At 56.7% G+C, this 27,133-nt stretch overlaps 1 protein-coding gene across 1 annotated transcript; it reads left to right on the forward strand.

Moving 5' to 3' along the window:
• Positions 1-546: 546 nt before the first annotated feature.
• Positions 547-26,330, forward strand: LOC129526909 (double C2-like domain-containing protein beta; the record flags this gene model as incomplete). Its single annotated transcript, XM_063698167.1, has 9 exons — positions 547-556; positions 920-999; positions 6,604-6,678; positions 8,683-8,792; positions 9,332-9,458; positions 16,167-16,324; positions 23,403-23,484; positions 24,330-24,426; positions 25,022-26,330. Coding segments are annotated over 9 exons (876 nt in total), but the record flags the coding sequence as incomplete, so codon positions are not given.
• Positions 26,331-27,133: the final 803 nt, after the last annotated feature.

Raw genomic sequence — 27,133 nt, forward strand, 5'->3', positions numbered from 1 at the left:
TAGGCTGTGCTTTCCTTGGGGTAGGGACTCTGCCTCACAGATGTCCATCCCCTAGAGTCTGGCATGTTGTAAACACTTCATAAATAATGAAGGAATGTGACACCAGTTGACCAGCCCTGCAGCCTGGGAGCAGGCTCTGGGCTTCTGAAGCCATCTGTGAATGTGCATCTTGCTGTCTGCGGACTGCCCCCAAGCTCTGCCCCCCACCATCACCTCGGCCTTCATGCTGGGAGCCGCTTCTGCATGGAAAGCCACAGCTGCTATGAGTGATTGCCCCCGGGGAGGAAGGCAGCTGCACCCAATTATGGCTGCACCCTCCCCCTGGCTTTTGGGAGTTACCATTGCCATTGAGAGACTTGGGGGCAGCAGTATGAGGACTCAGCTGGCTCCTCACAGCCTGCTCAGGGTTCCCAATGGGCCAGAGAGACAGAGGAGCTGCCGTCCTGTGTGTTGGCTGGGGGACTGTTGAGCAAATCAGCTGATCTTCCTGGCCAGGGCCTGTCCCTCTCAAAGCCTCATCTCCTCCGCCTTGTGTGATCCTTGTGACATTTCACAGGTGAGGGAAACTGAGGCACAGGGCCCAGACTGGCAGTTGCACCAGGAGGGCAGGAACTCCTTTGGCTGGGTGCCCAGCTCAGGTGGGCCACGCACTGGGCCAGACAGGGAACTGGAGTGACCCACCTGACTTCTCTGGGTCTCAGCTCCTCCTCTGGAAAGTGGGGAGATTATTGTGACTTCCCAGGGTTGGGTGGGACTGGGAGGATGGGTGAGGGGCTGGCATAGAGCAGGTGCTTGGTTGGTGGCAGCCGCCATGGAACGGTGGCACCTGCCCAGGCCAGACTCATCTGGTCTCACAGGGGCAGGCGAAGCCTCTCCAAGATGGGGCCAGGGTGGGACCTGTGCCCTCCTCTGTCTGCAGCCGCCCTGGGCACGCTGGACTTCAGCCTGCTGTATGACCAGGAGAACAACGCCCTCCACTGCACCATCACCAAGGCCAAGGTAGGCCCCGCCAGCCTGCCCCCAAATTCCCTGGCCCGGGGTCCTCGAGAGGGCCTAGGTCAGGGAGGCCAGACCACACCACTCCCCAGGTTCCTGTCCAGGCTTTTGGATGTCTGCGCTGTGTGGGGTGTGGGGCCAGGAAGGAATTCTTCTTTAAACCTTCTTGAATACCCATCCCCAAGAAAGGCCTTGGACAGTCAGGCATTGCGGGGAGCAAAGAAACAGATGAGAATGGGAAGATGAAGGCCTGGACCGAGGACCCTCGAGCCTGGGGAGGGGCTGCTGATAGGCAAAGAGAGGGGCAGGGTGATGTCTGTCCTGCAGGCCAAGGGAGGGCGGGTTGGGTGCTGGTGCCTCCAGGCCTCCCAGACGCCCTGAGGAGTGGGGACCCCACTTTGCACCCTGGAAGCCGAGCCACTGTAGGAGGCCGATGCCACTCCAGGCAGGGTGTCCAGGGCCTGAGCCCAGAGGCCCTCTGAGCCTCACTACGTGGGCTGGGGTTGTGGGTGCCTGTGGACCCCTCTGCAGCCTGGCCCGGTCCCTGGTGCTGCCCTCTGCAGCCTGGCCCGGCCGCTGGTGCTCCCCTCTGCAGCCTGGCCCGGCCCCTGGTGCTGCCCTCTGCAGCCTGGCCCGGCCCCTGGTGCTGCCCTCTGCAGCCTGGCCCGGCCCCTGGTGCTCCCCTCTGCAGCCTGGCCCGGCCCCTGGTGCTGCCCTCTGCAGCCTGGCCCGGCCCCTGGTGCTGCCCTCTGCAGCCTGGCCCGGCCCCTGGTGCTGCCCTCTGCAGCCTGGCCCGGCCCCTGGTGCTGCCCTCTGCAGCCTGGCCCGGCCCCTGGTGCTGCCCTCTGCAGCCTGGCCCGGCCCCTGGTGCTGCCCTCTGCAGCCTGGCCCGGCCCCTGGTGCTCCCCTCTGCAGCCTGGCCCGGCCCCTGGTGCTGCCCTCTGCAGCCTGGCCCGGCCCCTGGTGCTGCCCTCTGCAGCCTGGCCCGGCCCCTGGTGCTGCCCTCTGCAGCCTGGCCCGGCCCCTGGTGCTGCCCTCTGCAGCCTGGCCCGGCCCCTGGTGCTGCCCTCTGCAGCCTGGCCCGGCCCCTGGTTCTGCCCTCTGCAGCCTGGCTTGGCCCCTGGTGCTCCCCTCTGGCTCTGCCGCTCAAGCATGTGTCAGCTCCATGTTCTCAACTGTCCTGTTCCCTTCCCCTCACCCCATCACTCCCTGTGGGAGGAAGGTGCCAAAATTGATGTTCTCTCGCAAGGTAAGGGCCTGCATGGCCAGTAGAGTCTCCGTAGTAGTGCCATGGAAGGGCCTGAGTCAGCCCAGCTCAGATCCAGCGGCTTCCCACAGAGCTGCCTGGGCCCAGCCCCACCCAGCTTCCCAACCTGCAGGCCCCCTGCCCCTCCTCCCAGCCTGGCAGCGAGGGCTGTCCTTGGCACCATGGCCACCCAGCAGGACAGGCTACTGCGTGCCACCCCAGGCTGTCCCCCAGCCCAGCCTGGGCCACATGTGGACTGCCATGGGTAGGTGTGAGTGCCATCCACGCCAGCCTCAGGGCCCTGGTAGGGCACTGAGAGGCCTGCACGCTCCATCCCACCCCTGCCCTCTCCTCTAGAACCACCCATGCTATGACTCAGGGCATGTCCAGCCCTGCCTGGCGGGGGCTCCAGCCCACCCCTAGGAGCAGAACTGAGCATTTGTCAAACCCCAGCTGTGCCAAGGTAGAGACCAAGCTAGACCCTTCCTCCTTTCCCTCTGTCCAACTTTGTAGAGGTGGTCCAGGCCTGGGGACTGGAGAGGTGCCAGCTGCCAGGCCACTCTGGCCAAAGCCCACCCCTTCCTCTCTCCATGCCAGACACCAGGGCCTTCCCTTCCCAGCTCCAGGTGCGTTTGTGTGTATGCGCATACATGGCTGTATGTGTGTCTCTGTGTGTACATGTGTGGTACCGTGCGTGCACACATGTAATTGTGTGTCCACTTTGGGCTGTATCCCTCAGGTATCAGAAGTGGGGGTGGGAGGCCCAGTTCCTTCTCTGTGTAAATCCAGTTCTGTAGGGAAGGGGTGGTGCAGGCTGGGGAAGAGCTGGGGCTCTGGGCTGGGGTGTGGGGAGGGGCCCAGAGTGGGTGAGCTGAAGCAGGGCTGGCCTCTGGAGGGCCAGGGTGGGGGCTGGACACCCTGGGGTGCACCCTTGCTTGTCCCCCCTTAGAAGGGTCAGTCTCAGTTTGCCCATCTGTAAATAGGGTTGGTTGTCCCTGCCCTACATGCCTGTTGTGAGCATTAAATGAGTTAACACGCGGCCCCTGGCACTACCAGTTCTGGGAGACTTTTTATTTTTATTGTGGTAAAATACACAGATATACATTTCCCACCTCAACCACTTTTTTTTACTTCTTCCCTCAGCGCTCAACCATTTTTAGCATACAGTTCAATTGTGCTAAGTACCTTCCACCTTCACACTGCTGTGAAACCCATCTCCAGAGCCCTCTTCAGCTTGCAAAACTAAACTGGGCCCATTAAACAACAGCTCCCCCTTCCTCCTCCCCTGGCCCCTGGGGAGGCTGCCATTTGGCTTCCTTCTCTATGGATTTGACTATTCTAGGGACCTCATGTAAGTGCAGTCTCCCGGTATCTGTCCTTTTGAGTCTGCAGTCCCCGGGATCTGTCCTTTTGAGTCTGCCTTCTTTCACTCCGCAGAATGTCTTCAGGCTTCATCCCCATTGCAGCACGTGTCAAAACTTCCTTTTCAGGCTGAATGATACTTCAGACTAGAAAGCTCCTCTTCTGAACACTTCACCAGCAACAGCCTCTGAGAGGCCCAGGGCGGGGCAGGGCTAGGTTTTTGGGGAGAGGCTCTCCTCTCAAAGCCAGACCCCCCATCTGTTCCCTCAGTGCCAGTACCAGCCAGGGCCTCCCCCGGGGCCGCTTCCGCCCATCCCCCCTGTATTAGTCCATTTTCATGCTGCCGATAAAGACATACCTGAGACTGTGTAATTTATAAAGGAAAGAGGTTTATTGGACTTGCCATTACACATGGCTGAGAAGACCTCACAGTTATGGCTGAAAGTGAAAGGCACTTCTCACATGTTTGGTGGCAAGAGAGAGAATGAGAGCCAAGGAAAACGGGTTTCCCCTTATCAGGCCATCAGATCTCGTGAGATGTATTCACTACCTCAAGGACAGTGTCAGACCATGAGATCTCGTGAGACGTATTCACTACGTCAAGAGCAGTCTGGGAGAAACCTCCCCTTGTGACTCGGTTATCTCCCACTGGGTCCTTCCCACAACCTGTAGGAATTATGGGAGTACAACTCCTGATGAGATTTGGGTGGGGACACCGCCAAACCACGTCACCTCCCGTGAGGCCCACCCCTAAACCATGGGATCAGTTTATGTCTCTTGCCAACTCCCAAGCTGGGGAGCATGTGCCCAAGGGCCCCACTAGCAGCTCCCTGCCCTGGAAACAGCCTCCCCACCTTCCCCTTCCGTGGACAGAGGTCAGGCTTCATGGGAGGCCAGCCCCACAGAAGGTGGAGGCACTGGCGGAACCCCAGGTCAGGGCCAGGGAAGCTGCCTGTTTGGGCACAGAAGTTGGTGGCAGCACAGTGACAGGGCCTCAGGCAGTGCCTGCTGGTCCTTTTGCTTTTGGCGAAATGTGTGGCTGCCCAGGGTGCTCAGGGAACTGCCGGGTGGAGGAGTAGAGAGCAGCAGCAGGGGCCTCGTCACAGTCCCGGGGTCTGAAGGACAGAGCAGGCATCCCTCCCATCCCAGCATGACAGCGCCCCTCGACCCAGCCTAGCTCCCACGGGTGTCTCGGGGCACGGAGGTGGGACCACGAGAGCCACTGGAAAGACATACGCCAGAACATGTGGTGGCCCAGAGGTTTGTAAGTGAAACGTGTCGGGAAACGTGGCCCAAATGGAAACATTTTAAGCTACAACAAACAAATGTATAAGGACTGTAAGAATAAGACACAGCAGTCAGGCACCGCCTGGTCAGGCCGGGCCACCAGATTCCCAGAACTCTGCGCTTCAGGCACTTGGTGGGAGAGGTGCAAGGCAGGGTGAGGGAGTTGGGTTTGGAAGAGCAGCCTTGTCACCTTGAGCACGTGTAGGGCCACTGAGCCAGGCCCTGTCCCAGAGGCAGCCCCACAGTGCAGGGCACAGCTCAGATGCACCCAGCAGACCTCAGCCACTTCTCCGGCGTCTCATGGGGGCCTGGCGTGCAGGGAAGGGAGCAAACCCTGCCTGCCAGGCCCTGTGTCCACACGGTCTCCCTCCCTCTCACTCCAGCCCTAGGAAGGTGGGATTATTACACCCCTGCCCTTTTTTTTTTTTTTAACTTGAGACAGGGTCTCACTCTGTCACCCAGGCTGGAGTGCAGTGGTGCGATCATGGTTCACTGCAGCCTCCGTGTCCCAGGTTCAAGCGATCCTCCCACCTCAGCTTCTCTAGTTGCTGGAACCACAGGCACATGCCACCCCACCCAGCTAATTTTTTAGTTTTTTGAAGAGACAGGGTCTTACTGTGTTGCCCAGGCTGGTCTTGAACTCCTGGGCTCAAGCGCTGGGATTACAGGCGTGAGCCACCGTGCCCGGCCAACCCCTTTAACAGATGATAAAGCTGAGGCTTAGCGTGCAAAGTAACTCATCCACTTCCCAGCTGGTGAACAGGAGCTGAGCCTGGAGCCCAAGCCAGCCAGGCCCCCAAACCTCTTCCCTTTGCCAGTGGCAGGGAAGTAGGTGGTTGGAAGCCCCTGCCGCATCCCCCAGAGCTCCGTCAAACCAAGGTGGGGTGGGCCTGGGAGGGAGCCCCAGCCTTCCCTTGGAGATGGGCCTGGTGTGAGCCGCCGAGCTGCCTCCCCGGCCTGGCTGGGTAGAAGCCCTTTGAATACTATCCTGGGGTTGCCGGCTGCACCCCCACAGATGCCACAGCTGCCTCCCTGCATCCCTGTGCACCATCCCAGAAGGAAACAAATGCAATTTTCAGAGACAAGAGCCTGCTGAGGTCAGCAAAGCCCCTCTCTGTCCATGCTTCTGTGTGCCTCTGGCTGTGCACGCGTGGCTGGGTTTTCTAAAAGAACCAAAGTGAGAGAGGGGTGCCATCTTGTGGAGGGACCCTCTGTGGCCAGTCTGCTTGTGTGATCTCTGTGGACTGACTGGGAGTTGTGACAAATATGGCCAGAAATGGGGCCTAGTCTCGGACTGTGTCCCGGGGTTACGTGGATTTAGGGTCAGTGAGGGGCGTGGCCACTCAGGAGGCCATGCTTGGTAGATGGGGGACGGGAGTCAGGATGATGGCAGGGCCTGAGCAAAGCGGGGTGGAGAGGGAGGCTCAGAGAAGGGGGAGCCACCTGGCTTCCAGGATGAGGAGAAGAGAAAGTCTGTCCTGACAGAGGCCCCATGACAGCTGCCCTGGGCCAGGATGTTTTGGGGAGGGGAGATTGCATCAGCATTGAGCCATCCTCACTCCCTCCATCTGGAGGTGTGGGGCCCGGGGGCTTCTGTGAAACGGGCCATGAATGGACCCAGCCAGGAGACCCAGGGGACAAGGGCATCTGCAGGCCCTGTCAGTTCCATCTCCCCGATTTCCAGTTCACACCGTTTGCTGTTCTCTGCCCAGGGCCTGAAGCCAATGGACCACAATGGGCTGGCAGACCCCTACGTCAAGCTGCACCTGCTGCCAGGAGCCAGTAAGGTGAGGGGTTCCACCCAGGCCTGCCCACCAGCTGCACCCGCCCACCACCTCAGGCAATGCACTCTGGTCCTTTCGCTTTGGGGCCTGGACTGGGCTGCGGGCACCCAGGGAGGACCACAGCTGCCACTCCCCTCAGAGTCCAAGCAAGCTGATGGGACCTCAACCATTCAACTGCACACAGAGCACCCAGTCTGCCCCACACCCTGTTGCCTCCTGGGGACCTCACGAGTCAGCGTTACCTACCTGCTGATCTGGGGAAACCCCAGGAGAATTTCCAGGCCAGCATTTTATAAGAAGCATTCTCAGCTGGAAGTTACTATTAGGTGCAAACAAAGGACTCCGTGGTTAAATAACATGGGGAAACATTGTTAAACAGGTTTCTGTACCACAGGACTTCTCAGAGCATCTAACGTGTTGATGGGCTGTTCCTTGACTCTCCGTAAGGGGGATGAAGTGGGCAGAATCTGCCCCATGTGTTTGACCACAGGATGCCCTGACTCTCCGTAAGGGGGATGAAGTGGGCAGAATCTGCCCCTCATTCCTACGCCGGATGACCCAAGCGTCCGACCACACATGTGCTCAGGGCACCAGCACAACAGGTGCATCTCAGACAGGAGAGAGAAAAATTGCTGTTAAATAAAAGCATCAAGGTGACCTTGGGCCATGGAAAGTCAGAACTTAATTAGACTTCCTTCTGTGCATCCTACACTTCAGTGCTGTTTTATTTTTAATTTCATGGGGCAGAGTCTGAGTTTACGTGGGGGCCTAAATGGGTAGGCCTGGGGCCCACAGCAGCCCAGGAGGACCACCCCAGAAGGGGCCTTTCCCCCTTCTCTAGGGAAGGCAGGGCTGTAGGAGAAATGGCAGTGCCCCACCACCTACTCCTGGGGAAGAAATGGGCTCCCCACACCGGGTCTTGATGCCCTTATGCTGCAAGAAGGGCTCAGGGATGTGAGGGCCAAGGGCGAGTATGACCAGGGAAGTGTGCTCAGTGACCCTTCATTTGTGGGACTGGAGCCGGCAGTGCATGGCTGCCCAGTTGTAGGAAGTCCCCAGGACTTTCCCTAGTGTTTTATAAAGAGCAGTCTCCTTACAAACAGCTCCTGAAAGCAATGGGAGAGAGGGATTCCTGTGCTCTTTCCACAGTGGGGAACCTGATGCTGCCACAGAGCTGGAATTGGAAGCCCAGGCTGTCTGACCTCCCAGCCTGGGCCGGGTGTGGCAGGCATCAGACCGATTCAGACAAGGAGCTCAGAGCCGCTGGCACAGGAGGAGGGAGTGGCAGCAATATTCCAGCTCGGAGAGGCCACCCCCGAGGCAGACCCAAGGACGGGATGGGTTCCAGGCAGAGGGGACGGTCCACAAAGGCAGGGAATGCCCTGGGAAGGAGACTCCAGTTCCACACAGGCCTCCTGCAGAACCTACCCCGTGGCATCGGGCTGGAGGTGGGGTCCTCCTTGGATGAGCCTCCTATGGCTGCTGCCAACAAATGACCACCAACTTCGTGGCTTAAAGCAGCGAGTTTACTCTCGGACTGCTCTGCAGGTTAGAAGTCCAACAGTGGTCTCTCTCTGGGCTAAAATCAAGGTGTCGGCAAGGCTGCATTCCTTCTGGAGCCCGGGGAGCCCACAGTTTCCTAGCTCTTTCCAGCTTCTAGAGGCCATCGGCCCTCCTGGGATTGTGGCCCCTTCCTCCACCTTCACAGGGGGCCCCATTGCATCTCTCTGGCCCCCTTCCTTGGTGACGTCCCTGACTGTCTTCTCTGTCCATTCTTCTGCTTTTAAGAACCCTGTGACCACGTTGGGCCACCCAACAATCTAGGATAATCTCCCTATTCTAATGTCAGCTCATTACCAACCCTAAGTCCACCTGCAGCCTCAGTCCACTTGGCCATGTTGATAACACATTCACAGGCTCCAAGATGAGCATGTGGCCATCTCTGGGGGCCATTTTTCTGTTTGACACACACTTTGATGCTAATAAGATCATTTTTCTCTTCTCCAGGCAAATAAGCTCAGAACAAAAACTCTCCGTAACACTCTGAACCCCACATGGAACGAGACCCTCACTTACTACGGGATCACAGATGAAGACATGATCCGCAAGACCCTGCGGTGGGTGAGGGCCCCAGGCCGCCTGCTCCCTCCCCAACCCCCACTCTCACCCGGCTTTTCCTAATGAAGGCAGGACTGGAGGGTCAGATGGTCCCCTGTGGGTTCAACCTCATGCCAGCAACTCCAGCCTGGGGGCTTGAAGAAAGGCAGAAAGGTCTGCCCATGCCAATGGAGCCTGGTGGGTGGAAAAGGGTCACCCTGGCCCCAGTCCCCTGAAGGTGCTTCCTGGGGCCTCTCAGGGTGCTGGAGGTGGTTCCCTCCAGAGAACCGGCTCTCCCAGCCTCCTGGCTACTCCTGGCACTGGTTCTGCCTTCTCCTGTCCCCTCTTCCAACCTGAGGACACTTGTCCATGACGACAGTGCCTGATATCGTGCCACACTCTGCCCCTGTCAGGGCCCAGGCATCTTGTGCGTCTCCCACCCCAGACCAGGGCAGGGCTTGGGGCAGGAGAAGCCAGGGCTGGCCCTACCTGCGCACATCTCCACCATGCCCAGTGCGTCTGAGGCACTGGCTGTGCCCCTCACCACCGCCCCCGCTAGGATCTCTGTGTGTGACGAGGACAAATTCCGGCACAATGAGTTCATCGGGGAGACACGTGTGCCCCTGAAGAAGCTGAAACCCAACCACACCAAGACCTTCAGCATCTGCCTGGAGAAGCCGCTGCCGGTGAGAGGATTGATTGAGCACCTGCTGTGTACCTGGCTCGGTGGCAGGTGCTGGGAAGGCAGAACTTCCTGCCTGTGATGGGACTCATGAGGGGCAGAGTGAGAGGGGAGGGGAGACCAGGGAGGTGAGCATGGAGAGTCAAGGGGGTGGAGGTGAGGAAGGACCCTGGCTTTCACTCTGAGTGGCCACGGGAGGGTGCTAAGCTGAGGGATCACGGGGGATGACATTTTACCAGGCTCGCTGGCCTGGGCTCAGGATGGCTTGAAGAAGAGGGAGGAGAGGGCAGGAGGCCTGGGGAGATGGGGAGAGATGGGCACAACCCTGGCCTGACCTTGGCAGCGGTAGGAGGGCTTGATTCTGAACCGGATGTGCAGGCAGCAGATAGGACGTCCTTGGGTGAGGGAAGGGCAGATCCAAGGTTTGGGGCCTGAGCCACTGAAGCCTGAGGGGCTGTTTGCTGCGCTCAGAGGACTCAGCAGGGACCATGGGTGGACAGGACGTGCAAGGAGCACGCTTGGAACATGTTAGACCTGAGTGCCTGTGAGATACGCAGAGGAGACAGCAGAGTATCCTTTCCTAGAAATGGCATTTGTCTCAACGTTATGTCAGAACAGATTTGCCCCCGGCCTGCTCCAGCAGCTACGCCCTCTGAGTCTTGGTCTCTATGTCCCTCTTCCCTCCCCTATCCTCCCTTGTCTATGGCCTCACCTTCACCTGGTTCATAGGGCTGGTGAAGCCAGGAGTCCCCCGTGCCACTGGGGTCAAGAGAAATCCTGGGGCCTCAGCCTCCCAGTGTTCAGGACACAGGCGGAGGCACGGTCCCCTCGATGGCACGTTGTCCCCCTAAGAGGACTGGGCAAGGGGCAAGTTTGGGAGGACAGAGCCCGGTGGCTGTCCCCAGTGTACCCAGCCCCAGTGGGGCCCGGGGACGTGGACTCACCTCGAGCTTAGCCCAAGTCAAGCCCCGGGGGCGAGTCAGCCTGAGGCCACGGCTTCTTCCTAGAATCCCAGTTACTTTTGCAGAATTTGATCCAATTTTATTCCTTGTCACATTCTCTCCCCCTCAGACATTTGTGTGATGGATATAACTTTTCCTGTTTTATTATTAGTCACTAACCACAGGTAACCCAGTTTTTCCACATGGTCTATGTCACTTAAGAAAGGCAACATCTTAGGAGGCCAAGGCAGGTGGGTCATGAGGTCAAGAGTTCGAGAGAGCCTGGCCAACATGGCGAAACCCCGTCTCTGCTAAAAATAAAAAAATTAGCCGGGTGTGGGGGTGCATGCCTGTAATCCCAGCTACTCAGGAGGCTGAGGCAGGAGAATCGCTTGAACCTGAGAGGCGGAGGTTGCAGTGAGCCGAGATTGCACCACTGCACTCCAGCCTGGGTGACAAGAGCAAGAGCAAGACTCTGTCTCAAAAAAAAAAAAAAAAGCAACACCAGCCCTGCCTTAGTGTTCCTGAGTTTTCATCACTGGCATAAACAAACAACCACGTGGGTATGTACGTGGGGTGTCAGCGTGTGTGTGTGTGCTCGTGTGTGAATTGTGTGTAAGAGCATATGTCAGTACGTGTCTGTGTGCGACAGTGTGTGTGTCCACATGTGTGGTGTGCGTTCGTGAAAGCATGTGCGTCCCTGTGCATGGCCATGATCAGGGTGTTGCTGGATGCGCTACCGGCTCATTGGTGCCATTCGGGGACTCACAGTGACCGCAGGAGTGCAGCTGGGGATGCACTCCTGGCAGTACAGCCACATTCTGGTGGTACTTTTATTATTATTATTTTTTTGAGACTGAGTCTTGCTCTGTCATCCAGGCTGGAGTTCAGTGGCAAAATCTCTGCTCACTGCAACTTCTACCTCCTGAGTTCAAGCAATTCTCATGCCTCAGCCTCCCGAGTAGCTGGGACTACAGGCGTGTGCCGCCACGCCTGGTTAATTTTTGTATATTTGGTAGAGATGGGGTTTCACCATATTGCCCAGGTGTCTCAAACTCCTGACCTTGAATGATCCACCTGCCTCAGCCTCCCAAAGTGCTGGGATTACAGGTGTGCGCCACCACGCTTGGCTAATTTTGGTATTTTTAGTAGAGACGGGGGTTCGCCATGTTGGCCAGGCAAGTCTCAAACTCCTGACCTCCAGTGATCCTCCTGCCTTGGCCTCCCAAAGTGCTGGGATTACAGGCATGAGCCCCTGTGCCAGGCCTCTGGCGGTAGGTTTTAGAATTTACAGTCTGTGAACATTATCTGTTTTAAGGCAATACTGAGCAAGACCCAGTGGTCTTCATATGAAACAACCCGAAGTACAATGTCCCACCCCTGAAAAAAGAGCTAAAAATATGCCTGCTGGTTGGTTGGTTTTTTTTTTTTTTTAATGAGATGGAGTCTATGTCGCCCAGGCTGGAGTGCAGTGGCGCAATGTCGGCTTACTTCAACCTCCGCCTCCCGGGTTCAAGTGATTCTTCTGCCTCAGCCTCCCAATAGCTGGGATTACAGGGGCCCGCCACCACACCCAGCTAATTTTTGTATTTTTAGTAGAGACGGGGTCTCACCATGTTGGCCAGGCTGGTCCTGTACTGCTGACCTCAGGTGATCTGCCCGCCTTGGCCTCCCAAAGTGCTGGGGTTACAGGCATGAGCCACTGTGCCTGGCCCCTGCTGGTTTATATTGTTTAATTTTCACACCACACACACTGACACAAGCAGCACAGGGCATTGAGGCCCTCACACACAAAGCTCTGCCTGAGCGGCAGATAGCGAGATCTCGCAGGCCTGGCCTGATCCACCAGGAATGGCTGCCTGAGCACTGTGTTGAAAAGGATTCTGAGGTGGCATTGGAGCCCAGGGCAAATTCTAGGATCGATTAGCCATGTCTGCTCTGGGCGTGGGAGGTGGCGAAGGTGGCCGGTGGGGCATGTATGTCTTCCCTGCTCAACATCCCTGCTCACCTCACAGGAGTCTCATCTCCAGAAAGGGTTAGATGTAGCCAGAGGGACTCACTTTGGTGTTAGGCAGGGCACGGTTGTGAGCAAAAGGAGGTGGCTGGGGCTGCTTAGGGGGCACGGTTGTGAGCAAAAGGAGGTGGCTGGGGCTGCTTGGGGGGCACGGTTGTGAGCAAAAGGAGGTGGCTGGGGCTGCTTGGGGGGCACGGTTGTGAGCAAAAGGAGGTGGCTGGGGCTGCTTAGGGGGCACGGTTGTGAGCAAAAGGAGGTGGCTGGGGCTGCTTAGGAGAGGAGCCTGTTAGAGTCCTAAGGGGATCCAGGGGGACACAGGGCTCAAGCTGGGCGTGTCCGTGTGGGCTCAAGCTGGGCGTGTCTGCATGGCTCAAGCTGGGTATGTCTGGGTGGGCTCAAGCTGGGTATGTCTGGGTGGGCTCAAGCTGGATGTGTCTGGGTGGGCTCAAGCTGGGTATGTCTGGGTGGGCTCAAGCTGGGTATGTCTGGGTGGGCTCAAGCTGGGTATGTCTGGGTGGGCTCAAGCTGGGTATGTCTGGGTGGGCTCAAGCTGGGTTTGTCTGGGTGGGCTCAAGCTGGGTTTGTCTGAGTGGGCTCAAGCTGGGTATGTGTGGGTGGGCTCAAGCTGGGTTTGTCTGGGTGGGCTCAAGCTGGGCATGTGTGGGTGGGCTCAAGCTGGGTTTGTCTGGGTGGGCTCAAGCTGGGCATGTGTGGGTGGGCTCAAGCTGGGTATGTCTGGGTGGGCTCAAGCTGGGTATGTCTGGGTGGGCTCAAGCTGGGTTTGTCTGGGTGGGCTCAAGCTGGGTATGTGTGGGTGGGCTCAAGCTGGGTTTGTCTGGGTGGGCTCAAGCTGGGCATGTGTGGGTGGGCTCAAGCTGGGTTTGTCTGAGTGGGCTCAAGCTGGGCATGTGTGGGTGGGCTCAAGCTGGGTTTGTCTGAGTGGGCTCAAGCTGGGTATGTCTGGGTGGGCTCAAGCTGGGTTTGTCTGGGTGGGCTCAAGCTGGGCATGTGTGGGTGGGCTCAAGCTGGGTTTGTCTGAGTGGGCTCAAGCTGGGCATGTGTGGGTGGGCTCAAGCTGGGCATGTCTGGGTGGGCTCAAGCTGGGTATGTCTGGGTGGGCTCAAGCTGGGTATGTCTGGGTGGGCTCAAGCTGGGTATGTCTGGGTGGGCTCAAGCTGGGTATGTCTGGGTGGGCTCAAGCTGGGTTTGTCTGGGTGGGCTCAAGCTGGGCATGTGTGGGTGGGCTCAAGCTGGGTTTGTCTGAGTGGGCTCAAGCTGGGCATGTGTGGGTGGGCTCAAGCTGGGTTTGTCTGAGTGGGCTCAAGCTGGATATGTCTGGGTGGGCTCAAGCTGGGTTTGTCTGGGTGGGCTCAAGCTGGGTATGTCTGCATGGGCTCATGCTGGGTATGTCTGGGTGGGCTCAAGCTGTGTATGTCTGGGTGGGCTCAAGCTGGGTATGTCTGGGTGGGCTCAAGCTGTGTATGTCTGGGTGGGCTCAAGCTGGGTATGTCTGGGTAGGCTCATGCTGGGTATGTCTGGGTGGGCTCAAGCTGGGTATGTCTGGGTGGGCTCAAGCTGGGTATGTCTGGGTGGGCTCAAGCTGGGTGTGTCTGGGTAGGCTCATGCTGGGTATGTCTGTGTGGGCTCAAGCTGGGTTTGTCTGAGTGGGCTCAAGCTGGGTATGTCTGGGTGGGCTCAAGCTGGGCGTGTCTGCATGGCTCAAGCTGGGCGTGTCTGGGTGGGCTCAAGCTGGGCGTGTCTGCATGGGCTCAAGCTGGATGTGTCTGGGTGGGCTCAAGCTGGGCATGTGTGGGTGGGCTCAAGCTGGGTTTGTCTGAGTGGGCTCAAGCTGGGTTTGTCTGGGTGGGCTGAGGGCCTAGGAGAGAGGGTTTGGGGTGTGCAGCAGCCAGAAGGAAGAAGCCGGGTAGTCTCGGGAGGGCAAGGAATGGAGAAGCATCAGGCTGGCTGGGGATGGGGAGGCCTGGAGCTGAGATCTGCCTTGAGAGGCAGGCACTGGCAGCTGCTGAGGCAGGGAAGGCACTGGATGGGCTCCCTACCTGGCTCCCAGCTTCTCCAGGGTGAGGAATGTACCAGAACTCTGTCTTCGGGGTTCTCCTGAGGGAGCCACATCCAGCACCCGGAGAGGCTCCAGGAAGCACCTTCAGGGAACTGGGGCCACGGTGACCCTTTTCCATCCACCAGGCTCCATTGTCATGGGCAGACCTTTCTGCCTTTCTTTGAACCCCCAGGCTGGAGTTGCTTGTATGAGGTTGAACGCACAGGGGACCATCTGTCCCTCCATTCCTGCCTTCACTAGTACAAGCCTCCAGTGGGCCCTTAGTGCCAGGCCCTTGCCCAGCGCTGAGGTATTAAAGATGACGCAGGTATTATCTGGATGCGGTGGCTCATACCTGTAATCCCAGCACTTTAGGAGGCTGAGGTGGGTGGATCACTTGAGGTCAGGAATTCGAGACCAGCCTGGCAGACATGGCAAAACCCTGTCTCTACCAAAAAATACAAAAATTAGACTGTGTAGTCCCAGCTACTCAGAAGGCTGAGGCAGGAGAATCGCTTAAACCCGGGAGGCAGAGGTTGTAGTGAGCCACGATCGTGCCACTGCACTCCAGCCTGGGTGACAAGAGTCAGACTCTGTCAAAATAAAAATTTACAGGTAGAGTTCCAACTTCAAGGAACTTAGGGGCTGGGGCAGACCCCTGAGGAAGCAGGGGGCCACACCGGGCCATGACAGGATAAACCCGAGGCAGTGGGCGCGCAGAGGGGACGGCCAACCCACCCTGAGGGTCAGAAAAGCCCCCCAGGCCCAGAAGGACCAGGAACTTATCAACGGTGAACACTGAGGAGGTCAGAGGAGGGTGCTGGAGCTGTGGATTAAAGGTGCACAAAGGTGTGGAGGTGGGACCCGGCTTCAAAGCCAAGGGAAAGTCAGGGCGGGCTGTGAGGAGGACCTGGTGGAAGACCGTCCGCGGAAGCCGAGCGCGCCAGGCCGGGGGCTGCAGACCCGTGAAGGGCCGCTTAGCACTAATGTTAGGCTCTGTGTGCCTTGCAATCTGTGGCCACCATGCAGCTCTGTCCTTAGGGCAAAAGCAGCCATAGAGAAGCATCACGGAGCTGGCAAGGCTGCGTTCCAACAACATGGTGTTAATGGAAGCTGAAGTGTGAATTTCATGTCATTTTCATGTGTCACAAAATATTTTTCATTTCATTTTTCTTTCTGCTATTCCAAAAAGTAAGAACCAGCTGGGCATGGTGGCTCATGTCTGTAATCCCAGCACTTTGGGAGGCCAAGGTGGGAAGATCCCTTGAGCCCAGGAGTTTGAGATCAGCCTGGGCAAAATAGTGAGACCCCTGTCTCTATTTTTTTGAAAAAGAAATTGTTTAAAATAAGGGTAAGAGCCATGCTTAGCTCACATCCCACACAGAGCCAGGCGTCGGGCCTGATCTGGCCCCCGGGCTGCAGTTGCCAACCCCTGGGCTGGCCCTTGCTGGGCTGTGAAGGCCACCGTAGGCCACATGCAGCCAAGAACAGGGAGGGTGTGGGTGAGATCCAGCCCTGGAAGAGCCCTTGGGAGGGAAGAGATGACAGAAGGGCTGTGAGTTCACAGTGAGGCCACTCACCAGGGACCGTGACCAGGCCCGGCTGCAGCAGCTGGATGGGCGGGCTCAGGAAGAGGAGGCCAAGGACGGCCAAGAGAGGGGTGGGAGCAGGTGAGGACTGAGTGACCGTCCCGTCCAACAGGTGGACAAGACCGAAGACAAGTCCCTGGAGGAGCGGGGCCGCATCCTCATCTCCCTCAAGTACAGCTCGCAGAAGCAGGGCCTGCTGGTAGGCATCGTGCAGTGCGCCCACCTGGCCGCCATGGACGCCAATGGCTACTCGGACCCCTACGTGAAAACGTGAGTGTGCCGTGCATGTGACCACCTACCACATCTTCACCTCCAAGGACGGGGGTCCGTGTGCCAGCTCCGTGGTCCCAGGTGGCAGGCACCCAGGGAGTACCTGAGGTACAGGGGCGCCTGCCACGTCTTCACCTCCAAGGATGGGGGTCCATGTGCCGGCTCCGTGGTCTCAGGTGGCAGGCACCCAGGGAGTACCTGAGGTACAGGGGCGCCTGCCACGTCTTCACCTCCAAGGACGGGGGTCCGTGTGCCGGCTCTGTGGTCCCAGGTGGCAGGCACCCAGGGAGTGCCTGAGGTACAGGGGCGCCGTGTTCCCTGATGGGCTACCTTGGCAACTCCAGGGGTTAAGCATGGCCAGCCCATTTCACAGATGGGGAAACTGAGGGACAGAGAAGCTGAGTGGCTTCCCAGGGTCATGCAGATATTAGTTATCACCTGATGCTATGTCCAGGCCTCTCTGTGACTGAGGGGCCCAGGAGGGGCCATGAGTCGGAGGAGGGGACAGAAGGCGGGGCCAGTGCCAGGGGTAGCCAGGAGGCTGGGGGAGGATGCAGAGGAACTCTGCCAGGCCTTTGCAACTGCCCACATTTGCCCAGCCCTATACTGGGGCCACAGATGTGGATAAGAGTCCACCCAGCTCTACCAACAGGGCTGATGGTGGGCCTGGGGAGAGACACTAACTCAGGGGGCCATGCCAGGTGGCCTGGGCCACAGAGCTGTGGAGCTGTGAGCCTGGTCAGGAGAGGCTGTGTAGCTCTGAGAGCCAGGCAGGAGCTGGCGACCCTTTGGAGAGGGTGCTACAGGTGCCACAGTGACTACCGTCAGTGCTCGGGGCTCTTCAGAAACTAGGTAGGTATGAGTGTGAGCTCACAGGGAGACTCTGGAAAAGTGAGACTTGGGGAGGAATTTAGTTCAGCAGAAAGGAGGGGCAGGTGCTTCAGGGAGGGGGAATGACAGAGGGATGGCCCTGACCTAGGGGACACCAAGGACCCAGGTGACTAAGGCCTCAGGGACATCTTGGCACCATGAAGAGGCCAGTACTCCTCGTGGCACAGCTCTAGGGGCACCATTCCCATGGCCATGATCATATTTCTGTCACTTTAAAAATTGTATGTGGCAGGTGCAGTGAGTTACACTTACATTCCCAACACTTTGGGAGGCCAAGGCAGGAGGATTGCTTGAGGCTAGGAGTTTGAGACCATCCTGGGCAACATAGTGAGACCTCCATCTCTACAAAAAAATTAAAAATTAGCCTGGTGTAGTGGCATGTCCCTGTAGTCCTAACTACTTGAGAGGATTGCTTGAACCCAGGAATTTGAGACCAGCCTTGGCAACATACTGAGACCTTGTCTCTACAGTTAAAAATAGTAATAAATTAGGCCGAGTGCAGTGGCTCGTGCCTGTAATCCCAGTACTTTGGGAGGCCAAGGCGCACGGATCACCTGAGGTCAGGAGTTTGAGACCAGCTTGGCCAATATGGGGAAACCCGTCTCTACTAAAAACAAAAAAATTAGCTGGGTGTGGTGGCGGGCGCCTGTAATCCCAGCTACTTGGGAGGCTGAGGCAGGAAAATCACTTCAACCTGGGAGGCGGAGATTGCAGTGACCCGAGATCACACCACTGCACTCCAGCCAGGGTGACAGAGCGAGACACTGTCTCAAAATAATAATAAACAAATAAAAATAATATGACAATAATGGGATGGCCACTTTGGGAAGCAGCTGATAGTTCCTCAGAAAGTTAAACACAGAATCACCATTTGATCTGGCAATTCCACTCCTAGTTATATACCCAAGAGATAAGAAAAACATGTCCATCCTAAAACTTGTGCAGGAATGTTCATAGCAGCACTATCCACAACAGCCAAAAGTGGAAACACCCCAAGCGTCCGTCCACTGATGAATGGATACACAAATGAAGTCTGTCCCTGCAGTGGAATATCAGCCCTAAGAAGGAGTGTAGCAGGTGCGTGGACTATCAGCCCTAAGAAGGAGTGTAGCAGGTGTGTGGAATATCAGCCCTAAGAAGGAGTGTAGCAGGTGCGTGGAATATCAGCCCTAAGAAGGAGTGTAGCAGGTGTGTGGAATATCAGCCCTAAGAAGGAGTGTAGCGGGTGTGTGGAATATTAGCCTTAAGAAGGAGTGTAGCAGGTGCATGCTACACGGTGGGAGGACCTTGAAAACAAGATGCTAAGCGAGAGAAGCCAGACACAGACGGCCACGTGTTGCAGGACTCTATTTCTATGAAGTGTCCAGAATAGGTCAACCCACAGAGGCAGAGACTAGATTTGTGGTTGCAGGAGCCAGGGGAAGCTTGAGGGGACATGGGCAGTGTGTAGAATGTGGTACTATGAAGTTAAAAATGAATAAATTTGAACTAGAGGAATTATTGTAACATGGACAGCTGTCGAAAACACAACAAACGACACACACAGTAGGATACTGGTTTGCGTATATATGTGTTTTTTCTTCTGACTTGTCATTGACTTGAATCTCACGCGTATATATCCTTGCAGGAGGATATGCAATCTGAAGCCAAAATGGTGTGATTTTTTTTTTTTTTGAGACAGAGTCTTACTCTGTTGCCCAGGCTGGAGTGCAGTGGCGTGATCTCAGCTCACTGCAACCTCTGTCTCCCAGGTTCAAGCAGTTCTCATCCCTCAGCTTCCCAAGTAGCTGGGATTACAGGCATGCGCCACCACGCCAGGCTAATTTTTGTATTTTTAGTAGACGGGGTTTCACCATGTTGGCCAGGCTGGTCTTGAACTCCTGACCTCAAGTGATCCACCCACCCTGGCCTCCCAAAGGGCTGGGATTACAGGCGTGAGCCACTGTGCCCGGCCTATGGTGTGACATTTTTAAACCAGTTTCAATGCCCACCTGCCAGATGGACAGGAATTCCAGGGTCACCTGCTGGGTTGCCCAGAAAGCAGAGTCTTACCTGCTGTGACAGATGGTCTGGTCAACTTCCACAGGCAGGTGGGGGGCCATCTGGGCAGGGCCTGTCCACTGTACCACAAGCTCCTCCCTGCCACAGGTGGCTGTTGTGGGTGCTGCTGGACCCCTGCAGCTGGGTCCCACCTGCCAGCCGTGGGCCAGGTCACGTGGCCTTTCAAAGACAGGCCGAGCTGTGGGCCACTCCCTATATCTGAGCCACGCCTCACCTGAGACCTCCACGTCTGTTTCAGACACCCTGGGTGAGACACGAGGGCTGCTGCTCAGGGCTCCTCAGGGGTCCCCATCTCTGAAAGGCCCCTTCATGGACCAGGGGCCTCTTCCTCACTAAAGCAGAGGAAATAAGGGCACAGATTAGATGGTAAGAGGGGCACCCCTCAGCTGCATCCTAGACCTGGAAGAGAGTGTGGCCTGTGCCCCAGAAGAAAGGGAGGGACGTATCTAGCGGTTGATGCTGAGGGCCAAAGCTAGATGGGTCAAGGCCTTTTGTCTGCACTATTATTTTTATTTGTTTTCTTTATTTCTTCCTTTCTTTTTTGAGACAGTGACTCACTCTGTCACTGGGCTGGAATGCAGTGATGCGATCACAGCTCACAGCAGCCTCAAACTCCTGGGCTCAAGCAGTCCTTCCCCCTCAGCCTCCTGAGTAGCTGGGACTACAGGTGTGCACCACCATGCCTGGCTAGTTGTTTTTTGTATTTTTTGTAGAGACTGGGTTTTGCCGTATAGGCCAGGCTGGTCTCAAATTGCTGGACTCAAACGATCCTCCTAGCTCGGCCTCCCAAAGTGCTGGGATTACAGGTGCAAGCCACCATGCCCAGCTAGCACCATTATTTTTATAAAGCTCATCTCTGGTGATACTTGCCCCAGTTTCCCCAGGCTGGAAGTTGACCCCAGGCCCAGCTCTTGAGGGTTTGATGGAAAACCCCAGGAGTAGCAGTGCCTGTGACAATCGCTGACATGTCAAGTTACACGTAATATCCCTGAGCTGCGCGATGGCTGCGTGTGACGCGCTCAGCAGCCTGTGCTGTCGCTCCTGTTGTTATCTCCATTTCATGCCAGCGAAAATGGCAGTAACTGGCAGCAACGTGCTGTGCCACCCTGGGCAACTCCCTTCTCTGGCTGTCTTATGTATAACCAGAAGGGGTTTCTTCTCAAAGCCACAGGCAAGCAGAAGGCACTGTGCAGAGGGCTCAGAGGTACGCGGCACAGGGCGGCTCTGTGAGCCCCGGTGGCCAGGACCACTGTCCTGACAGCAAGGGAGGGAGAGACGCCACAGGGTGGGCCTCAGGGGCTTTGCAGGGTGGGCTTGTGCCAGAGTAGGGTGTGCTCAGGGAGGGTGCTGAGGGATCTCCCCAGAGTGGTCAGATGAGGAGGGAAGGGCACTTCTGGTAGAGAAAATAGCAGAACAGAGGGCAACGCTGGCGGAACTGTCCATGGCTGAAGGTGCCGAGGCTGGAGCCTGTCGTGGAAGTCTGGTGGCTGAGTGAGGGGTCACCAGATGGGCACAAGTTGTCCAGGCTGAGGGTGCAGAGATCCCAAAACAACTTTCCTTCCAGGGGCTTGTGAAGGCAGGGCACGCAGGACCCTTCTGTCCCTGCTCCTCACCCATCACCAAACAGGCCAAGGACAGTTCACAGCAGACACAATACCAATACGTAGAGAAATGGCCAAGGAGCATAGTAAGTAACTAAGGAAATCCGCTGTTTCTGGGTGGCGGGCTTAGGGGAATCCCCCCAAACTTTTTTTAAATCAGGTTTATTGAGGTACAGGTTGAGCGTCCCAAAGCTGTAAATCCAAAACCCCAAACATTCCAAGCACCGACATGACGCTCAAAGGGAATGCTCATTGGCGCGTTTGGGATTTCAGATTTTTGAATTTTTGAGTTAGGGATGCTGAACTGGTAAATATACTGCAAAGATTACGAAATATGAAAAAATCCAAAATTCAAAACATCTGGTCCAAGCATTTCAGATAATGGATCCTCAACCTGTATCATTCATATCCAGTGAGTTTTTCTTTTCTTTTCTTTTTTTAGAGACAGGGTCTTGCTCTGTTGTCCAGGCCAAAGTGCAGTGGCGCAATCATAGCTCATTGCAGCCTTGAACTCCTGGGCTCAAGCATCTTCCCACCTCAGCACTGTGAATAGCTGGGACTACAGGCATGCACCACCATGCCCAGCTAATTTTTAATTTTTTGGTAGAGATGGGGTCTCGCTGTATCACCCAGGCTGGTATAGTCTTGTTTCCACCACCAGAATCAACATAGAGAATATGACCCCAGAAAGTTCCCTGGCCCCAGGCAACCACTCACCTGTTTTCTGTCTCAATAGTGTTGTGGTTTCCAGACTTTCCCATGAAACAGTCAGATAGTGTGTTGCCCTGTGAGTCCGGCTTCTTTCACACGGAGGAATGCGTTTGAGATTCATCTGTCAGTTGCATGTACCAAGAGTTTGGTCCTTTTTGTTGCTAAGTGGTCTTCCATTGTGTGGGTAAACCACAAGTTTGTTGTTGATGAGTTCCCCAGTTGAAGGGCATGTGGTTGTTTGCAATTTTTGGTGATGGTAGAAAGCTGCAATGAACAGGTTTTTGTGTGGACATATGTCTTCATTTCTCTCTCCTAATCCCAACTTTTGTCCACATGCATTTTCTAGTGCTTCTGTAATAAACCAGTATTATTTATGCCATGAAAGTCACAATTTTAAAATATGCAAAGTAAAGCAACTATGAGATATCATTTTCTGCCTGTCAAACCAGCAACGAGTTTTTAAATGATAGCATTCAGCTTTGTCTCAGGCACTGTGTGTCAACCATGCAGCCTTTCTGGAGAGGAACTGGGCAGAATAAGCTGGACATGGGCATGTCTTTGGGCGGTGCCTTCACTTCTAGGGATGCAGGTTAAGCTGGACATGGGCGTGTCTTTGGGCGGTGGCTTCACTCATAGGGATGCAGGTATTCGCTGGACAGATGTTTGTTAAGCTCCCTGGTGCCAGGCCCAGGGAGTTGGTCATGGGTGAGACCCCAGAGACCCCAGAGCACATTCAGCAGGGACAAGGCAATTGTCATGCAATTATCTATGCAGGAACAGGGTGAGAAGCTTTGCAAAGAAGTTGGGGACCTCTTGTCCCCTTCTCCAGCCTGCATATGACCTCCCTGTCATAGAGAAAGGAGTCTGAGCCTGGCTTTCAAGCACCACACTTGTGCTTGCGGGCTGTGTGACCTTGGGCAAGTCACTCCCCCTCTCTGAGCCTCAGAGGAAGACAGCTGTTCTGCATCAGAGTCTAAGGCCTTAGTGGCTGTGGAGGGAAGAACATCTAGGTGGCCTCCCTGTGACTGCACAAAAGGTCTTGTCCTTCCTCAAAGCTCCAATGGAGGTAGTGGTGATGGTTGTACAACTCTGGGAGCCTACTAAAGGCTACTGCATTTTACACTTCAGAAGGATGGATTTTATGATATGTGAATTATATCTCAATAAATCTGCTATTTTATAAAAGAAGCTTGAGGCCGGGGGTGGTGGCTCACGCCTGTAATCCCAGCACTTTGGGAGGCCAGGGCAGGTGGATCACCTGAGGTCAGGAGCTAGAGACCAGCCTGGCCAACATGGTGAAACCCTGTCTCTACTGAAAATACAAAAATTACCTGCGCATGGCGGCACATGCCTGTAGTCCCAGCTACTCTGGAGGCTGAGGCAGGAGAATCACTTGAACCCGGGAGGTGGAGGTTGCAGTCAGCCATCTGAAAAAAAAAAAAAAAAAAGAAGTTTGAACAAGAGACCAACTCTGCTAAAAACTCTGTTCTGGTGGGAAACGTGAGCTTTATGAAAATTAGACTTCCAGAAATGAGGAAAAACCCCTTTCCTAGGGGGATGGAGGGCGCCCCCCAGGGTTAACTTCAGGAATGTGTGTGTGAACAGAAGTGCGATGGATGAAGGGACCACTTGCTTCTCGAAAACAACGTCTCGCCTTTGCCACAAAATAGCGTTGGGAAAATCCAATGACTAGGACAAAAGAAGGGCCCAGGAATCTCTCTCCAGGGACAGAAAGCTCTTTGAATACCTGCTGGCTTGATCTATACCCCATAGCATGTCCCCATCCTCTGCCTGTCCATTGGATGTAATTCCAGATACCTGAGGCCAGATGTGGACAAGAAATCCAAACATAAGACAGCGGTGAAGAAAAAAACCCTGAACCCGGAGTTTAATGAGGTGTGAGGGGCTGGTGAAGCTTCATGAAGGCCATTCCTCTGCCCCACAGCAGTGGGGATGTGGCTGGGTTTTCAAAAGGTCATGGCGCGATGGGGAGGGTGGTCAGAGACGGTGGGGAGGGGCCGCACCAAACCACAGACACAGGGGAGCTGGGGGACCCCTGGAAAGCTCTTGGCAGGACTTGTCGGATGTAGGGCTGGGGGGAGGGAAGTGTTGAGGGGAGTCCTGGGTTCTTATGGAGGCAACAGGGCAAAGAGGGGGTGAGAAAGATGGGGAGAAACTCTGTGTGGGGCAAGGGGACTCGAGACACCCTTGGGCCCCAGGAAGTCTTCCGCCCAAGGCGGCAAGTATGGCTGGAAATGCGGATTCCCCCCAAGGAACAAGAAGGAAAGAAGAGCAGAGGGGCTTTGGGTAGAGCCCACGCCACACCAGTGATCCAGAGGCAGGCAGGGGAGGTCGAGAAGATGCTTCCAGAGAGTGAGGGGAACCCCGGATGGAAGGGAGGGTCCCACAGAGAAGGGAGGGGTCAGCAAAGCCAGGCCCCAGAGAGGCCCAGGATGACAAGGACTGTGGGGCGTGCAGTGCCTCTGCAGTCAGGAGGCTCCCGGGGTGTGGGGAGAGCAGGCTCAGGGACAAGGAGCAAGCGGGCGAGGGGACAGGGGCCCTGAAGACCCCAGTGGAGCTCAGGGGGAAGTGGGCGAGACATGTGAGCATCCACCCCTCATCCACTCTGAGCACTGATCACCCCCGTCCCTCCTCTTTCCCTACACCTCATACCCCTCCTGGCCCCCGGCCAAGGCCCAGGCCTCATGGCATCAGCCCTAACACTCCCTTCTTGCCAGCAGGAGTTCTGTTACGAGATCAAGCATGGGGACCTGGCCAAGAAGTCCCTGGAGGTCACCGTTTGGGATTACGACATTGGAAAATCCAATGATTTCATTGGTAAGGGGGCATAGTGGGAACACCGTCTCACTGTGTGCCTGTCCTGGATCAGGCCACAGCCCCTCTTTCCTGGTCCATGGGGAAAGCTGGAACCACGGACCACCTGCCCCTAGGTCAGGGGCCTCAGACCTTCTCCAGCCTGACCCTTGTGCCCCAGGAAGAGACAGACCCAGAGATGGAAGGAGTTCTGGGAGGGTCACACAGCACTCTGTGGTGGAGCACAGACAAGAGACAATGATGGGCAGTGCCTCGGGCTGGACTCTGAGCCCTAGAGTCCCCAAATTCCCAGTGGGCCTGGTGGCTGCGCATAGTGGGGCTGCCTGGCCCTTTCTCCCCTCTTCAGGCCCCCATTCCTTGACCCCTGATGCTGCCTCTGCACCCTGCCCCTATCCCTGCCCTGGTGGAAGAGAGACAGGATGGCTGGGCCCTGACGGGGCCAGAGTGTGGCATGGAGGTCAGGTCCTGTTCATGCTCAGAACTCAGCGGGCAGTGGGAGAGGCTGGCCTTCGAGCACAGAACCTGGGAGGGGGCATGGGCCCCACGCCTGGGAGTTGGGGGTCCCTGTGCCCCAGCTGCCCCTCCTGTCCTCCTGCAGGTGGTGTGGTTCTGGGCATCCACGCCAAGGGGGAGCGCCTGAAGCACTGGTTTGACTGCCTGAAGAACAAGGACAAGCGCATCGAGCCCTGGCACACGCTCACCAGCGAGCTCCCAGGGGCCGTGCTCAGCGACTGATGCCCACCCGCCACTGCTACCCCTGCCGCCACCTGCGCCTAGCACTTCCGGCCCCGGGCTTCCCCAGCAGCCACCAAGGCCTGTGGCCCCCACACTGGGGGAGATCCAGAACCCCTGCTTGGACACAGAGCCACTGCAGTCCCCGCTCGGAGGATGTGGAGGGCTCAGCCACTCTGGGACGGGGAGGGCAAGGAGCTGGGGTGGGGGGCTCTCAGCCCTCTGGCGCCCAAGAGGCCGGTGGTGGAAAGAGACCTCAGCACCTGCCCAGGGGAAGGGGACACGCCCATCTGGGAGCAAAGACCCTTCTAGAGGCCAGCCCTGGTTGAGAGGACAGGAGTGTGGGGGTGCCTTGGCAGACAGTGGGAACAGAGGAGGGAGGTGGTGAGCAGACAGACAGGTGGAGGATGGGACCTTGAAGACTGGCTGCTCCAGCCCAAGAAAGCCTGACTGCATCCCTCATCTCCTTCGCTGCTGGACAGATGGAAGAAGCGGGCCTGCCGGCCGAAAGTCTGCCAGAGTTCCCGGAGGCTCCTGATGACGGGTAAATTGGCACATGCTTCACTCAATTATTCCACAAGCCCTGGGGGTGAATGAGACACAGGGCCTGCCCTCAGGGAGTTCCCATCTAGTCAGGAAGCTGGGAACAAACCATTCCAACTGGGGTGAGAAATACCAAGACCAGCTTGGCCAGTCTGCAAGTACTGTGGGCTCTGTTGACTCTGCCGGGAGGTCAGGGAAGGCTTCCTGGAGGAGGTGGTGCTTCCGTAAGGCCTATGGAGGGTGAGTGGGGGCTTCTAAAAGCAGTCCAGGCAGTGGGAGTGGTCTAAAACGGCCTGGAGAGAGAAAGCCAATGGGGCCGGGGTGCTGTGGACCCAGGGTCTCCTCTCCAGGGGAGGGTTTGTTAGGAAGGTGTGAGGCTCGAGGCAGGAGGTGGGGGACGTGATGGAAACACCATGGAGAAACTGGTGTGGGCTGAAGTTCAGACCTCAGACCCAAGTCTCCCACTCTGATCTCTTTCTACTCCTGAGGGACCTCAAGGGCGGAGCCCGCCCCTCCTCCTTCCCGGCATAAGCATCAGGTCAGCTGCGGTGGAGAAAAGGGTCCCTTGTGCTTGGGAAAAAAGCAAGCATTCCTACACGTCCTGACTCTCCCCTCCCCTCCCCTCCACTCCCTGGCTCACACTGGGGGCCTCCGGGTGCTTGCTGATGGCATCTTGGTCCCACTACCGCCACAGATGTCCCTTTTGGGAGTAATCAGTGGCAGTCCAGGGCCTTGTCCACCCTCCAGGAGCTGAGCAAGAATCACCCGGGCTGGTGGGCCTGTCTGCTCCCCTGAGTGAGACTCCCCAGGAGGCTTGAGATTATCTGAATCTTGGGGCCCATGCCTGAAGCCCACAAACTTTCTCTGCCTACCAAGGGCCCCTCAGGAACGCTGGGTGAACAAATACAGAGCCAAGGAGTTGCACAGCCAGAGTCCCAGTGTGATGCTCAGCCCATCAGTGTGTGATGGAAACAGAGGCCCAGAGAGGTCAGGTGACCTGCCCAGGGCCTTCCAGCCCCCACACAGCTGGGACCAGGATCCACAGCCCCCAGCCCAGAGTGCTGGACACCACACTTCAGGGGAATTGGCGTGCTGACCTCACACCAGAGAGGTCCTGCTAGCTGCCAGCCTGGGGCTCCCCCGCCTGCTGCCCACCCCTTCAACACCGATAGAGGGACTCACAGGCACGACGGTGGGACCTTCCAACTGCAGACACAAAGCACACCACCACCTGAGGTCCAGGGTTGTGATTTGAATCCTACCAAGTGCCCATCAGGCCTTTCCCAGGTTGCAGGGAAAACAGGACCCCAGCCCCCACACAGTCCCTGGCCACCTGCTGCTCATGGAGACTTGTCTCCCCACCTTTAGGAAGGGTTTCTATGTGAAGGTTTTTGCATGCACTGGTCTGAACGCATGTTCACAGCCCTGCAAGGTG

Source organism: Gorilla gorilla, chromosome 15 (genome assembly GCF_029281585.2).
Source record: "Gorilla gorilla gorilla isolate KB3781 chromosome 15, NHGRI_mGorGor1-v2.1_pri, whole genome shotgun sequence".
Taxonomy (NCBI): Eukaryota; Metazoa; Chordata; class Mammalia; order Primates; family Hominidae; genus Gorilla; species Gorilla gorilla.